The sequence below is a fragment of the Leucoraja erinacea genome, chromosome 17 (genome assembly GCF_028641065.1).
Source record: "Leucoraja erinacea ecotype New England chromosome 17, Leri_hhj_1, whole genome shotgun sequence".
Lineage (NCBI taxonomy): Eukaryota > Metazoa > Chordata > Chondrichthyes > Rajiformes > Rajidae > Leucoraja > Leucoraja erinaceus.
In genome coordinates, this window is record NC_073393.1 from 27,106,316 (window position 1) to 27,122,393 (window position 16,078).

General features: G+C 40.3%; 1 protein-coding gene across 6 annotated transcripts in view; it reads right to left on the minus strand.

Moving 5' to 3' along the window:
* wwox (WW domain containing oxidoreductase) overlaps positions 1-16,078 on the minus strand; it is a 977,325-nt gene that overhangs the window by 866,757 nt on the left and 94,490 nt on the right. For all 6 annotated transcript variants that reach the window (XM_055648843.1, XM_055648844.1, XM_055648848.1 and 3 more), the window contains exon 5: positions 15,955-16,061. In XM_055648843.1, coding sequence (XP_055504818.1) covers positions 15,955-16,061 — 107 coding nt within the window. The remainder of the gene's footprint in view (positions 1-15,954; positions 16,062-16,078) is intronic.

Consider the following 16,078-nt stretch of genomic DNA (forward strand, 5'->3'; position numbering starts at 1 on the left):
AATGCCCCGGATGTTCTGAAATTCCTCTGGAGGAACATGAAGGCTGCGTAGGAAAAACAAGTTATCCCCAAATCCTGGCGAAGAGCTGGGGGAGTGCTGATCCCAAAAGAAAAAAAAAATTGTCCACCGTCAAACAGTTTCGGCAAATAAACCTTCTTAACATAGAAGGCAAGATATTTTTCAGTATATTGGAGAAAAGACTTACAAAGTATCTGAAACAAAACCATTTCATTGATACGTCAATCTAAAAGGCAAGCATATCAGGTTTCTCGGGATGCCTTGAACATACCAGCGTCAAATGGCATCAAATCCAGACTGCTAAGAAAGAACATAAGAATCTGCATGTCTTGTTCCTCGACCTGGCCAATGCCTATGGATCAGTTCCTCATTCGCTACTGTGGACTGCTTTTGAATTATTTCAGGTGCCTGCAACAATAACAAATCTAAAAAAAAAAACTACTTCTAGGATCTGCAATTTTGTCTCACAACATCAGACTTTACCACAGCTTGGCAACCACTGGAAGTAAGCATCATGGCGAGGTGCACCATCTCCCCATTGACCTTCACTATGGCAATGGAGCTCATTATCAGATATCGAAATGGGTTGTGGGAGGAAAATGGCTACAGTGTGGTCAGTGGTTACCACCTATACGAGCCTATATGGATGATATAACTACACTAACGACAACTGTCCCCTGCACCAAGAGACTTCTGGAAAAACTTAATCAAAACATCACATGGGCAAGGATGAAGATTAAATCCAGCAAGTGCAGAAGCATCTCCATTGTGAAGTCAAGTCAAGGATCAAAGATTTCATATTGACAGAATATCTGTTCCAACTGTTTCAGAAATGCCAGTGAAGAGTTTGGGCCGATGGCATGATGCAAAGCTCAAGGACACCAAGCAATTTGAACAACTCAAAAAGAATACCATCACGCACATAGCTCGCATCAACAAGACCTTGCTACCAGGAAACCTCAAGCTGTGGTGCTTCCAGTTTGGCATACTACCAAGACTCATGTGGCCTTTAACTGTGTATGAAATCCCCATCAACAAAGTGGAAAAGCTGGAAAGAATGATCAGCACACATGTGAAACAGTGGCTTGGACTTCCACAATGCTTAAGTCCTGTCGGACTGTATGGCAGTGGCAAATTGGAATTACCCATTGCAGGTCTTGTGGAAGAGTTCAAATGCACTAAAGCAAGGTTGGTCATGACCTTCACTGAATCTGAAGATACTGTTATTCGAACAGTGGCCCTCAGTGTGGCAACGGGGACGAAGTGGACCGCATCTGAAGCCGTTCAGAGTGCTAAGTCTGCTCTTCATTTCAGGGATGTGGTTGGCCAAGTGCAACACGGGAGAGCCGGGCTCGGGCTCGTCCCAAAAGCTCCTCAATGGCACATGGCAACATCAGTGTAGAAGAGACAGCTTGTTGTAGAGGAGGTGAGTAGACAGGAGGAGGCAGAGCAACACGCCAAGGCCGTCTCAATGGCCAAGCAGGGCCAATGGACTCGCTGGGAGAGCCTGGAAAAAAGGAAACTCAGCTGGCGCGAAATCTGGCAAATGGAGGGATCTTGGCTAAGTTTTGTCATCAGAGCCACTTATGACGTTCTACCCTCACCCCAGAACCTGAAGTCATGGTTCGGAGAAAACCCCACTTGCTCCCTTTGCCAAGCACCTGCATCACTAAGGCACATTTGAAGTCCCTAGTGTGTGTCGCATTGAGTTAATCTGTGGGAATCGCTGGTTGGTGCATACTTGGTGGGCCAAAGGGCCTGTTTCCTCACTGTATCTCTAAAACTACATGTGACGATGAAAATAAGATTTATATTTACAGATGCATAAGCTTCATTGTGACGATCAAAAGTAGCATCTTCTTCCCCCAAATTTCAAATACTTACTTAAGTTCCAATGAAAATCACACTATCTTACACATGAATATTGCATTACACAATTCTACAATGAACGTCCACAATCTTACTGTCCACAGACTGTGCTCCCATTGCAATTGCAATTGTTTTATAATGCAGCTGCATATAACCCTACTTCCTCCAATTTGCCTGAAATTTGATGGTTAGTCACTTCCTTTTTGAATGTGCAAAATCAACTTTTCTTACATTTCATACCTAAAAGGCTGTTTTTCTGACCAACCCTGAGCAACACTTTCCGCCTATACATATTTGTCCCGACAGCTTAAGAACATTGATCTCCAAGGTTACCAATTCAATTTTCCTATCAGACAATTTCCTGGAATAGTGGGTAAAATGACTGAATAAAAGTAATTTTTCTTTCAATTTAAGTAAAAATATAAATGAAAATACCAACCTGCCAACAGATTATAAAAAATACAAAAAACGACAATGAGCCTGAAGCCTATTTCTCAAATTACATAGATACATAGAAAATAGATGCAGGAGTAGGCCATTCGGCACTTCGAGCCTGCACCGCCATTCAATATGATCATGGCTGATCATCCAACTCAGTATCCCGTACCTGCCTTCTCTCCATACCCCCGATCCCTTTAGCCACAAGGGCCACATCTAACTCCCTCTTAAATATAGCAAATGAACTGGCCTCAACTACCTTATGTGGCAGAGAGTTCCAGAGATTCACCACTCTCTGTGTGAAAAATGTTTTTCTCATCTCGGTCTTAAAGGATTTCCCCTCTATCCTTAAGCAGATGCTCCATTAAATTGATGCTCATTTACTCCAACCACACTGCCAGTTGTCCAAGCTTCATTTCCATTCATGGCCATTTGCACTCTCCTTGGCTTGTGTGCATAATTGATTTCTCATTAATCCTTTATTGTCAATTGTTTTTCATCCAACTGATCATGGCTCTTTCAATGCCCTTGCCAGTGTCTGCATATTTTTTTCCTTTTCCATTATTCCATGTATCCGCCACTGAGTCATACAATACTGACCCAGGCCCTTTGTTCATCCTCATTCATACCAACCATGACGCCCCATCTAAACTTGTCCCATTTGCCCATGTTTGATCCGCATCCTTCTCAACATTTCCTATCCATTATCCTGTCCAAATGTTTTTTTGTTGTAAATAGATTTGACTGATAGTTTTTTTTCTACAAGATGCCTTATCTGTCATGCATGGTTTTTCTGCTGACTGGTTAGTCATGGATTGTCTTTCTGCTGATTGGTTAGCATGCAACAGAAAACATTTCATTGTACCTTGGTACTCATGACAATAAACTAAATGGAACTGAATCAGAGGAACATTTCTGCTTTTATTTTCAGCTTTCTAATGATTTCAATATTAATATTTTGCTTCAGCATTTAACTGTATTATCACCAGCCAATGAACTGCAAGATGTTGATAATCAACAATACCACATTTCAGATAGTAAAGGCAGAAAATGACAGAAATACAAAGTCAATTAACATCCTATCAAAGAATGGAATGCTGAATCCTGGTAAGGATTGATACTAAAGAGTTCAGAAGTTAAAATATCCATTTATTGTGATTATTATCTGATTAACTATGACAAATAAAGTAATTTCAATATTTTGATTACAATACAGAACATGTTGGAAATGACCAGCAAATAAGGCAGCATCTGGGAGAAAGAACATGGTAAATGTTGCAGGGAGAAATATCACAAGCTATTATACAGATTGTCATACTGTAAAGTGAAGCAACCATCTCGGTGGATATGGAGTCCATGTTATGACAACAATCTACCTGTATCTTCTTTCCTAATCAGATTAAAGGTAACCTCATTTACTTTCAATGGAAATAAAATAGTTAGCATGTATCTATAATTCTCAAGAGTTGCATCTAATGATACACAGGTCCTCCCCAGATTAGGGCAGAGTTCCATTCCTGTCAACTATTTGTAACCAGGACAATACACAAGTCAGAAATTTTCTGTGAACTGTTCACAGTTCACAAGTCAGAATTTCTGTGACAATTTGCAAGTCAGAAATTTTCCCCAAAAAACGCAGCCAGTATTATCCCCGGAAATTTTCCTTGGAAGACACAGACAGAAATTTTCCTGCATAATCCAGACAGTAACCAGTACAGTTCTTAAATCAGATTTTTTTTGTGAATTGGTCACAGTTCATAAGTCACAAATTTCTGTAACAGTAAGTAAATCAGAAATTTATTGTGCACTGTTCGTAACCCACAGTTCACGATTGAGAACATTTGAGTAAGCATATATCGATAATTCTCAAGGGTGCATCTCATGAAAATGTTTCGCAGGTCCTCTGCATATTATGGCTGGGTTCCATTCCTGTGAACTGTTCAAAAAACATATCGTTCACAAGTCAGAACCAAATTCCCATATGGAAGAAGATGCCTGCAGTCCTGCAATAGCCGGCAAATCTACCCTGCTGCTGAAACTCTCAATTGCTTGTATGCTCTGTACATAACTCACGACATTCCCAAATTGGGGATGACCTGTATTCATATCTGTTTGGGTCTGTTGATAACCAACCCTTCAAAAATAATGTAACTTTCCACCTTCTTTTATTTTTCCCTATATATTTTGATGTAAGGAACAAATGGGCGTGATATTATTGTGATAAATGGCAAAGTGCAGAATTCAGTTTTCTGCAGAATCTAACTATGTGAAGGAAATTAGCATTCATCATAAGTCTAGGTTGCTTCTGCCATTATGCCATGACAATTGTCTCAGCCAATTAAGCATTCTCACACTTCACCTTGGATTCATTTACATGGCAGCTTTCAGAATTATAATGAAAATAACAGCTGAACATTCATCTCCTGTTAGGCACAACACTGCTTACAAAACTTGATTCCCAAATGGCTCAAACTTCAACTGTCAGGTCTGGACATGCATACATAGAACACGCTACACGCTTCAAGTTTAAACATTTAGAGAATAGAGAGAATGGAGTTTCACTCCCTAAACAGTTAAATTGAGGTCAACTGGGTTTAAAATGTGTCAAGGGAGGCCAATGGAGCTCCAGAGCATTCCGTAAATTAGATCTGACACCACGTTTGTACTCTTTGTTGGCTAGGGAGTACCATTTGTGAATCAGTTAATCAATCAGTCTCTTGATTTTTTTTTTCCCTGCAGGCTTAACATTGGTGAAAAGTAGAAAACTTATCAGTCAACTTCTTTAAAATCTTCACTTCATTCCATCTCTTTTGTTATGGATGAAATCAATAAACCACTTCAACTTTTATTTTTAAACCCATTTGCTAATCACAAGTGTTCATGAAGTTGCAGAATTGGACAGAAGTTCAGATAGACATGGTCAAAGGCAATGTGTAAGTTTCAACAGGTTGTTCAGCAACTTTCATTCGTAAGAGAGCCCTTCCACATGGTGAGATTTTTAGAACAATTCATGATGACATAAATAAATCAAGTTCAAAACCTAGAAGATATTTATAAATGAAATAAGTTGTGCAATTTGGGGTTTATTCTTTTTTAAATTAACAGCATTTGTGTCCTGTGATCATTTTCTACAGAGTGGCTTGGTTTTGCAAGGAAATTTAGCATCCTGTAATTAATCAAGTGATTTTCTCCTGACTACATATTCCGGGTAATTAAAGTTCTGTAACATAGTAGCTTATTCTTTCTGCTCCAGCACCTGCATTTCATTTGTTTTCTTTCCCATGGTCATAAATCTGCACAATTGTCAATGTGCCATAATATTAGTGCAGTAATCAAAGTTAATTAGCTCTCTCAATACTGCACAACAAGGCTATAATAGAGAACCATTTAAAGAGTTCCATATAGCAAGTTACAAATGATTCATCAGTTGCACGGCAATGTGAAGTCCCAAATGACTGGTATTTAAAGGAAAAAATGCTTGTATTCATACTGATTAAACTCAATTGGAAGCGATGTATTTTGCAAGTAAATAACATGTTCAAGTAAAAATAATGTAGTGGCCGATTCTATTATGAAAGACGAAGATCATGAGTCTAGGATACCTCTTTAATGTTTTTATAATTGTACTAATTTACTAGTGTATGGCATTCCATACCACAACTACCCAGGTCTGAAAAAAGACAACACCATTGCGTGGCAAACTGATCTCTTTTAGTAATGCACAACATGCAATAATTGTTTTGCATATGGAAATCACTTGAACAACTTAATGAATTGTCGACTCAAAATTCCAGAATGAGAATTTACAAAATACAGGTGTAAATCAAACTGGAAAAGACAATCGTACACCACTGATTCAGCCCCAGAGTTCAGTGAAAGAAAAATAAGTTTTCATTGCTGATTTTATCAACAATCGTCAATTTTATCAACAAATGTCTACCTTGCTCCTTTTTCAGAAAATACTGCTATTATTAACTTCTGTTGGCCTCATAGGGTAAGTAGGTGTTTCACAGCCACATTAGATAACTTCTCATTCAACCTATCGATATCCACCCTGATCCTGAATGTTTCAACAAAATCCACTCTTGATCTTCTGGAACATAATAGTAAATGTAATTTCTGCTCTAAAATAAAGGAAATAATGAAAACACTCAACATGTCAGGCAGTATCTGCAGACTGAAGAAAATAATATTAAGAAGTAGAAACAAGGAACTACATAGGTTGACTTACAGAAAATGACACAAAGTGTTGGAGTAACTCAGCAGGTCAGGCAGCACCTCTAGAGCGCATGGAGAACAGTCTGAAGAAAGGTCACTACCCGAAATGTCACAGATCGATGCTCTCCAGAGACGCAGCCTGACCCACTGAGTTTCTCCAGCGCTTTGTGTTTGTTTAAAGATAATATTAATCTCAACTAAAGTCATTGACCTGCAATGCAAATACTTCCCACTTTTCTCCTGCAGTGCACCTTAACCTGAGTGGTTTCAAAGATTTATATTGGTTCATATTGTAAGCATCTACAGGATATGGCTTTATGATTTTCTCATCCTCCTCATCCCTCTCTGCACAACTAATATCAGATACAAGATAATAGAGGATCAGCCTGATGATTATTACAATAATTATTACAATAATTATTTGTTTGGCATGGACTTGTAGGGCCGAGTACGCTGATTCACACACAGTATTCCAAAGGCGAACAAATTATTGGTATAAATCAAAAACAGTCACTTGTAAATGTATCCAGATCTTCATTCTCACCATACTGCATGATGAGGGGTCTAATCACATGTCCATCAATATTTGCTGCTAGGGATCAGTTCCAAAGGTCACAAGACTCGCAGAATGTCATGCTGTTAAAATAGAAAATTTCCCCACAATTTAGCAAACCTTGATTTGGGTCCAACCTGACCTGCTGGCCAAGCCATACAGCCATCTATTTCACACCATTCAGTCTGAAGAGGCGTCCTGACCCAAAATATCAATTTATTTATTTCCATAGGTGGGTCAGAACCCTTCGTCAGAGTCTGGCGTCGCCTGTCCATTCCCATGACAGATGCCACCTGACTCGCTGAGTTCAGCTAGCACTTTGTGTTTTTGCTCAGTCTACAATAGTTCAGCACAAGGAACAATTAACATTTTCAAGTCCAGTGAAGATAGTTGCAGAAATATCACGTATTCAAATTGCACCTTGAAATATACCAGGTCCCATTAAATAGATGGCATTGGCATGAAGAGTTGGATATCTCCTTCTGAGATATTACAATTTTAGCACAAGCTAATGTCAAAAACTCACCAAAATTCATGTAACATACAGGTTAGGAACAGTAGGCCAATCATCCCCTCATATCCGCTCCACCATTCCTGAAGATCATGGCTGATCACAGCATATCCTCAATTCTGCATCCCTGTCTACCAGTAAATATTTCACTCATTTACTTACCAAGATGCAATCTACTTCTGTATGAAAAATATTCCAGACCTCTGCTTCCTTTGAGCAAGAGAATTACAAAGATTATTTTAAACTTCGGTGAATACAAGCCTAGCTTGTCCAACCTTTTCTCATTCGACAGCTCACCGATTCTAAGTGTGAATCCAGTAAATATTTTCTATATTGCTCCCAACACAATAACATCTTCTGTAAACAAAGAAACCAGCACTTCAGATGTAGTCTCCAATGCCCCATATGACTGATGTACAGCCTCCCAACTTGAGTATTCAATTCTCCCAACAAGAAATTATAATATTCTGTTACGTTTTCTAATTACTTGCAGTTCTTGCAAACTAGCCTTTTGCAAATCATGCACTTCAACAATCAGATCCCTCTGCATCTCGTTGCCTTACAACTGCCTCAACTTCCTTTTTTTTTACTTCTCATTCCAAAATGGGCAATTTCACTGCATTTTATATTCCATTTGTCATATCTGCTTCATCTCCACCTGCTTCACCACGTAGCTTCCTTACTTATTTTCCTACTTTTCTTTGCGTCATCAGCAAATTTAACAAACATTCTTTCTGTACCTCTTTGTACAATGGTACAACACTGTTAAATAGAAATAACATTTAAAAAATAAGTTTTCAATTGCTGCAAAATAACAAGGAAAACTTCCAGTTTTCCAGAATTCCCTTGCACAATCCACTTCAATAATAGGAGTAAGAATGTGTCTTTTTACAATACTGCACACAAAAATGTGACAAACGGGGTCACATTTCAAATTCCTTCAAATAAAGTTGACAGGCACTTTATTGGGTTCATGATTAACATAGTATCAACAAAAAATATAAGAAAAGACTAGACTAAGTGGGATCCGTTGGGTCCCAGCATCACGAGGGAGGGCTGGTCCCCCAACGCAATATTCCACCTCTCCACCAATTCCAATATTGGTTGCCAGTGGGGAGCGGGGGTGGGCTTTCTGGTGCGCTAGTATGGGTGTTGTGGGATGAAGGGACTGGTTTCCAGAGGACTAGTATGGACATTGTGGGCCAAATGGATTCTTGGGCTGGCGGCTCAGTCACTCAAACCTGTTGTGTTGGCAGCACACTCACTCACGGCTGGTGGGTTGGCAGTTGACTCACGGCTATTCCTTGAAATTCCACTTCAAGCAGGGTGCAAGGCCACCAAATTCAAGTGCAGTTTCATACCATTTCAAGCAGAATGCAAGGCCATTAAAGATAGCAAGTCGTGACCACTCCCTCCTCCATCTTGCAGAGACTGAGCCACACCCACACTTCTGGGTTTTATAGTCCCCCCTCCCACCAGAAGGGGCATGGCCTTCATGACGTGATTGACAGCAGAGAGAATCTCAACATTTTTTAAACACGAATAACTCTTTTATTTTTCATCGATGGGAAAAATCCTCTTGCCCTACGCAGCAGAGTGGAACTCTGAGTATGATGGCTAAAATCAATATACAAAACAGCAGGAAGTGGTCAAGACAGACTTTTAGTAATATATAGATAGCATATTGATGGCGTTTCCAAAAATGACATCAGAATACACACCAGTTTGAAGAAGGGTCTCGACCCGAAACGTTGCCTATTTCCTTCGCTCGATAGATGCTGCCTCACCCGCTGAGTTTCTCCATCATTTGAGTCTACCTCAGAATACACAAATACATTTTATGTAACGGTTGTCGCGTGGTGTCCACCAGTGACCTGGTTGGTACAGTAAGTGCATGTATTTCTTATTCCTTTCTATGTTCATGAATAGCCTACTCCTGTACCTATTGTCTATTTATAAGGTTTCACATGATGGGTAGATTTTTGTTAAGAACAGTGTATTGGTGTAAAAAAAACTAAATCATAATCTTTTTCCTCAAAATCTCTCCAGTATTGTAAAAAGACACATATATATTCAACGGCCAACTTTAGCTCTTCGTCAATAATATGCGACTATTTCACCAACATTTTCTACAATTTCTTTACTGGACCATTGTTCATTTTTTAGACTTTTTGTTATTTTTAGTTTGTGTTAAAAATCGCTATTTTTTTCCCGTATTGTTTCTCCGTCCACACTGTGCCCTAACATTGTGGAGTTGGCGGTTTTTCCTGGAGACCGACGGGCGCTCCAAGCCACGGGAGTCTGCTAGACGTTATATCACGGAGTTGGCAATCCCTTTGCCAGGAATCGAAGTTCCAATCACGGGGCCTGGGGACTTTAACACCATGAAGCCCACGGTCTCTGGTAAGAAGTAGCCGACTTGGGAGCTCCATTCCGCGGAGAGAGTTTCAACCGCCCCGACGAGGGAGTTTTAATCACCCCGACGGGGGTCTCAATCATCAGCTGCCGGGACATTGATCACCCCAACCGCGTATGGTTTGATTGCCCCGACCGCAGGAGAACAAGAGAACAACTTTATTGCCTTCCATCACAGTAAGGAATGTGGAATCCACAGTGTTGGATGTTAATGTTAATTTTTATGTGGTTGTGTGCCTTGTTACTTTTCACTTAGTATGGCTGTATGGTAACTCAAATTTCACTGTGCCTTGATTGGTTCATGTGACAACAAACTGACCTTGAAACCTTGATTCCACAAACCAACTATGTCTCTTTTGAGGAGTCCTTATTTTCCCCAATGCCTCAATAAGCATACCAATCTAGCCATTCAGCCATGAATCCTGATGTCACTTCATGGAAAGTGCATGAGACTTGCACCATCCCTACCACCACAGGATGTGGATAGATTAGCACATCACATTGATAGGTACAAACATTTAGTGCATACATGCAAAGCTTCATAGCATGATTTACTTGAAAATAGCAGATTATCAAAACCATGCTGCAGTAGAAGATAAATGCAATACAATAATTGAGCTTTGGCAAGATATCAATTGGAGATCGGTTAAAAAAAAATTACTGAAGATTTTATTCGAACAAGTTCTTGGAAAGCAAGTCTCCAAAATAAAGCCCCTATAAACAAGAGCAGGGTGGTAAAATAGAGAACCAAGGAGATGAAAAAAACAGCGAGGATAGAGATAAAAGCAGTGTACTTTAATCGGTGAGACATTGACAAGAGGTCTTCCACATGGATTTAGGATTGGGCCTCCATTTATCACCATTCACATCAAGAACAAATGAATTATACATTGTTGTATTATTATGCTTGCAAATGACAGAGAGGGACAGTAAGCTGAATAGATAGGACAGAAATTAACAGTTAAGAGGTGCAAAAAGTTAGAAGTTAGGACAGTAAATGGATAAAACTGTGGTGACATAGTTCAATTTTTATCGCAATTCTCATCCACTTCCTGCATACTTGGGCTCAATTTACAGAGGCCAATTAATCCACATACGCACACATCTTTGGAATGTGGGAGGCGGGCAACCTACGCGGTTACTGGGAGAACATGCAAACACAACACAGACAGCAACCGAGGTCAGTATCGATCCAGGATCTCTAGCACTGTGAAGCAGCGGCTCTACAGCTGCACCACTGTGCTGCCCTGGAATAGAAAAGTAATTAAGTCTGTGTTGAATATTTATGCAATATTAACAAGATCAAGAACTTGGATTAAAGATGTTTATTGTTTAGTTATTTGTGATACCTACTGTACATAAACACAATGAAATTCTTATTTACTGCAGCTTTACAGGCACATTAGATGCAACAACACAGATAGAATGAAGCTAAGGTTAATCAGGATCTGACTAAACCTAGGAACAGTCTCAAAGGGGAAGCAATGTTCAGATTTTACTAAAGGAACTATTTAAATAGGCGTTTCATTGTTGAACTGACAGTAGACAATTTTGTAGGTCTATTCTTAAACCTTTGCCATTGCTTAATACTAGAAACTAGTATCAGCGAATGTGGTTATGCTTGCCAAATCAACTGTAACTATGGCCATTTGCACAGAACATTAGACTTTGATAAGGAGGTCTGGCAACGTTGAGGAGCACAATAGATTCCAACACTGGATATTATTTATGCAACCTGATACTGTCATAGCCTTTGCACTGCAGTTCCCCATTACAGTGACAAGGTTTGATCAATCATGTACATTTGGCATCAACGGGGTTGTCAAAAGCAATCATCCAGAAAACACAATGAGCTAAATCTAGGTTATAAAATAAAATCTTACTTTTTAAAAAAAACACAAAAAATCTATACATAACTAAAACTCTGATCTTGTTTTCCTCTGGTTTGCACGGTCATTCTATTGGTGCAAAAACGGTACGCGACAGCGCTACAATTTTTCACCACATTACTCACCGTTTCCTTTGCTGCGATTGCACAAAGTTTCATTCCAATCAGGGATCTAATGTAAAAGTTAGCGAGATTTAAAAATCGAGCGTGCTCAGATCGATCTACTGTCCTGTCAGTCGGAGCCGCATGCATTGCTCTTTTCTCCTGCAGGAGGCTTAGCCCTTTCCTGCGTCATCGCTTCACCACCTCCAGTTTAAAGTCCTCCCTTCACCACCTCCAGTTTAAATTCCATTTGGAATATTTCGGAGGACCAAGAAACCAAGAACCAAGAAGAACCAAGATCGCGTCTTTACTGGAGCCGAGGGAGGCTCTGCATGGCTAGCGGAGGTCCCCAACCAGACACAATTTTCGGAGGGACTGGAAGCGGCCCAACCCGGCGAGGAGTCAGAGATGTCGCCAAACGGAAAACGGAGACTCAGATCCCGGTGGAGGAGAACGTCAAGCGCCAGCTGTGAGCCAGCTGTGAGTCCACATCGCCCGCTGTGAGTCCACATTGCCCGCTGTGAGTTCTCCAGCCCCTTCCCCTCTGGTCCCCCTCGCTGGCTCCTGCCCCCCTCCCCTGTGATACCCCCCCCTCTGCCCCACGACCCCGTCTTTTCTCCGAGCTCCCTCCCCAAACCTCCACCCTCCACACCCCTCCTCCCCCCCACCTCCATACCTCCCTCCCCCCCCCCGCCTCCTCACACACCCACACGCCCCCCCTCTCCAGCTCCACAACGCTCGCTGCCCCCCTCCCACACAACCCCCACACCCCACTCCCTCCTCCCGCCCAGCCCTCCTCACCCCACACCCCTCCACTACCCCCCTTGCCACCACAAACCCCCTCACCCCCACAGCCCTTCCCCCCGCCCACAACCCCTCCCCCCACACCACCCTCTCCCCCTCTCCTACACTCCCCTGCCCACACACACCCACGCTCTCCCTTCCTCCCATACCACACCCCCCTTCCCTCCCCACACCCTCGCCTGCACCCCACCCACACATGAAGAGGAGGGGGAGGGAGTGCTGGGAGGTGAGGGGGAATGTTTCGCGCCTGCGCAATTAGGGACTATTGTTGAATGGTGGAATATTGCATTGGGGGGACGGGTTGCGTTGGGGGAACAGGTTAGTGGTGGAATATTGCGTTGGGGAATGGGTTGCGTTGGGGGACCAGGCTTCCCGTGTGACTGGGACCCAATAGGTTCCACTTAGTCTAGTAGAAACTAAAACTCCTAACTCTCAGCATAGTTCTCCATGATGAAATTCTGCTTTATTTATAGGCACAAATCTTAATGCTATAATTGATACTACAAAGAAATTGCTGATGATAAAATGATATCACTACTCCATTTTAGTTTTAATAAAAATATTCTAAAAGCAAGACTTTATTGCAAATGTTTAGTCGGCATAAATGTATCAGGTCCACCATAAAACACAGCCAGAGTATCTTAATCGACTATTCACAAAATAGGTGTTTGTCATCTTAAGATGGGAGGCCAGATAAACCATTTACTGTAACTGTAGTTAAACCCTATTCCCATCCACTTTTTTGACATTTAAATGTTTGTAAAGTCTTAACAAACCAAATTTCACTTTACTTGGAATTAAAACAAGTAAAATTTGCAATGCAATTCATTCTCTTGGTTGTTGAGCATCACCAGCATCAAACTGTACAATACACTTATGGTTTTATAAGTAAATCAATAACTGTTAACATGTCAATTCCTGAAATACATTTGTATTATAAGTAAATTATATATAAAGCTAATTGATTTTTAAGTGGTGCTACATTATTTTTAAGTAACAAAAGCTACTTTGGATAAAAAGCTAATATTGTTCGTAAGAACATAAATAAACTTTGGCTAAAGCAGAAATGGAATATGTATCTTCATAATTTTTAATGGGTATTGCACAATTTCACACAGAGCAATAATTCCAGAATTTTACTTCTTAAAAATGCAATGTCATATAAATCAAAACTATCAGTTCAGGAGAGTGAATTAGGGTGGCACAGTGACGCAGTGGTAGAGCTGCTGCCTCACAGCACCAGCGACCCAGGTGCAATCCTAACCATGAGGGCTGTCTGTGCGGATTTTGTACATTCTCCCTGTGACTGCATGGGTTTTCTCCAGGTGCTCTGGTTTCCTCCCACATTACAAAGATGTGCAGGTTTGTAGGTTAATTGACTTCAATAATATTGCGGCTCTTGTGCAGGACATAGAAATAATGCACGGGTGATCAATGGTTGGTGTGTAACTCCAAAAGGAGAAAATGTATTTTGCACTCAACCATTGGACAGAAGATGGGGAAGCAGAAGAAAGCAACAATCTTTATATTACTATGCAGCTTAAAACTCTTCAGTTTAGTTACTAATTCAGAAATAAATGCATTGAAATACATTTTTATCTCTATAGAAGTTTCAAATGTACTTCGCAGTGAACTAACCTTATAATGATTTATTTTATGTTAATTTTCCTACATACTCTTTCCCACTGAAACCAAAGTAGTGACAGTATTTCAACAGCAAGGTGAGTGATGGCAGAACATGTCTGAATGCCTTTTGGTCCACAGATCCCAGGAGCTCAAAAGAACCAGCTGCACAGTAGTCACATTTCCCACAGAAGCAATAGTGCTTCCTTTAAATTGGCAATCTAATAAAAATGTTTACAAAACTGCAGTAATAGGCACTGCAAAGAAAAGTGGCTGCACAGTGGTTTTTATTTTTATTGCAACAGTATCTTACAAATTTCCCCCGAGGAAATCTCAATCCTGCAGAAATGTAAGTCATATTAGAGCATTGTCCCATTACTGTCTCTCTCCCACATGTCGTCAGTCTTCGAGTTGGCAAATTGCAACAGACAAAAGCACTCCATTGTATAATAACAATATGATTTTGGAGTTTACATTTGTTGTGCCAATTAGTTGAGGATGTATTATTTAGTAACTACCTATAACTGACTAGCTCAGGGGTACTGTAATGCTGCTGTTGTGACAACATGCCGTAGTATTCTGTGATGTGTGTAATCTATGTAAAGCTCTTAAAGGAGCAACACCAGCACATTTTAAACCATTCCTCCTCCATTTGTCTATTACCTGGTGGCATTCATCAGAAAAGTGTCACTTCAGCATGTAATTTTGACCAAAATAACCATTTGGAGGGGAAACAGTGAATTTCTGTACATTACTCATGCCGTGCCACATTCCTAACATTTCAAACAATCAAAATTCGATATGCAGTCAGCTCATTTGGTGTGTGGCTGCATCGCTTAGCAAACAAACATACAAATAGAAGGGCAAAAGAAAAGTACTGCACATGCTGGAAATATGATTAAAAAAAGCAATTGGTAGAGTTCTGAATAAAGGTCATCAAACCAAAACATTAACCCTACAGATGTAGTCCAACTCGATTGTTTCCAGTACTTAGTTTTCAAATAAAATGAACCGACCTGCGACTGATTTAACCAAACTCAAAGCTCTAAAAAATATATACAGTAATAGTATTGTACTTGTGTTTATTTTTCTCCTGAAATTCAATTTGCACATTTACCATTCAAAGATTTTCATCTTAGATTAATCCCAGTTAGCGTGAATTTTCAATTACATTCTTTGATATGTGTGGTCATTTAACAAAACCGGCAAAGAGCGTTGTAATCTAGGAACAGAGGTCACAAAATTGGTATAATAATGTGCTATCCTCATCTACAATTAATGTGATGTGACTGTTCCTTGTATCTACAAAGAATAAAATAGTTACACGGCTTTTCAAATAAACAAAAAGTTACATTGTTGTCAATGCAACCTTCTGGTTGTCATTGGGTTTCAAATGAAACAAACCTTCCAATCTTGGCCCAATTCAATGAGGTCCATAAAGTGGCTTATACTGCAAGATATTTTGAGCATCAAGATATTGTAGTGAAAGCTTGCACCTATTATAGAAGCACTCACCCATTCTTCCAATATCTTTTGTGTAGCTTCAGCGGCTCTTGCTCGGTTTCTGCAGGCTAAGACAACATGAGCTCCGTGCAAAGCTAAAGAACGCGCAGTTTCATAACCTACCAAGAAAAAAGCA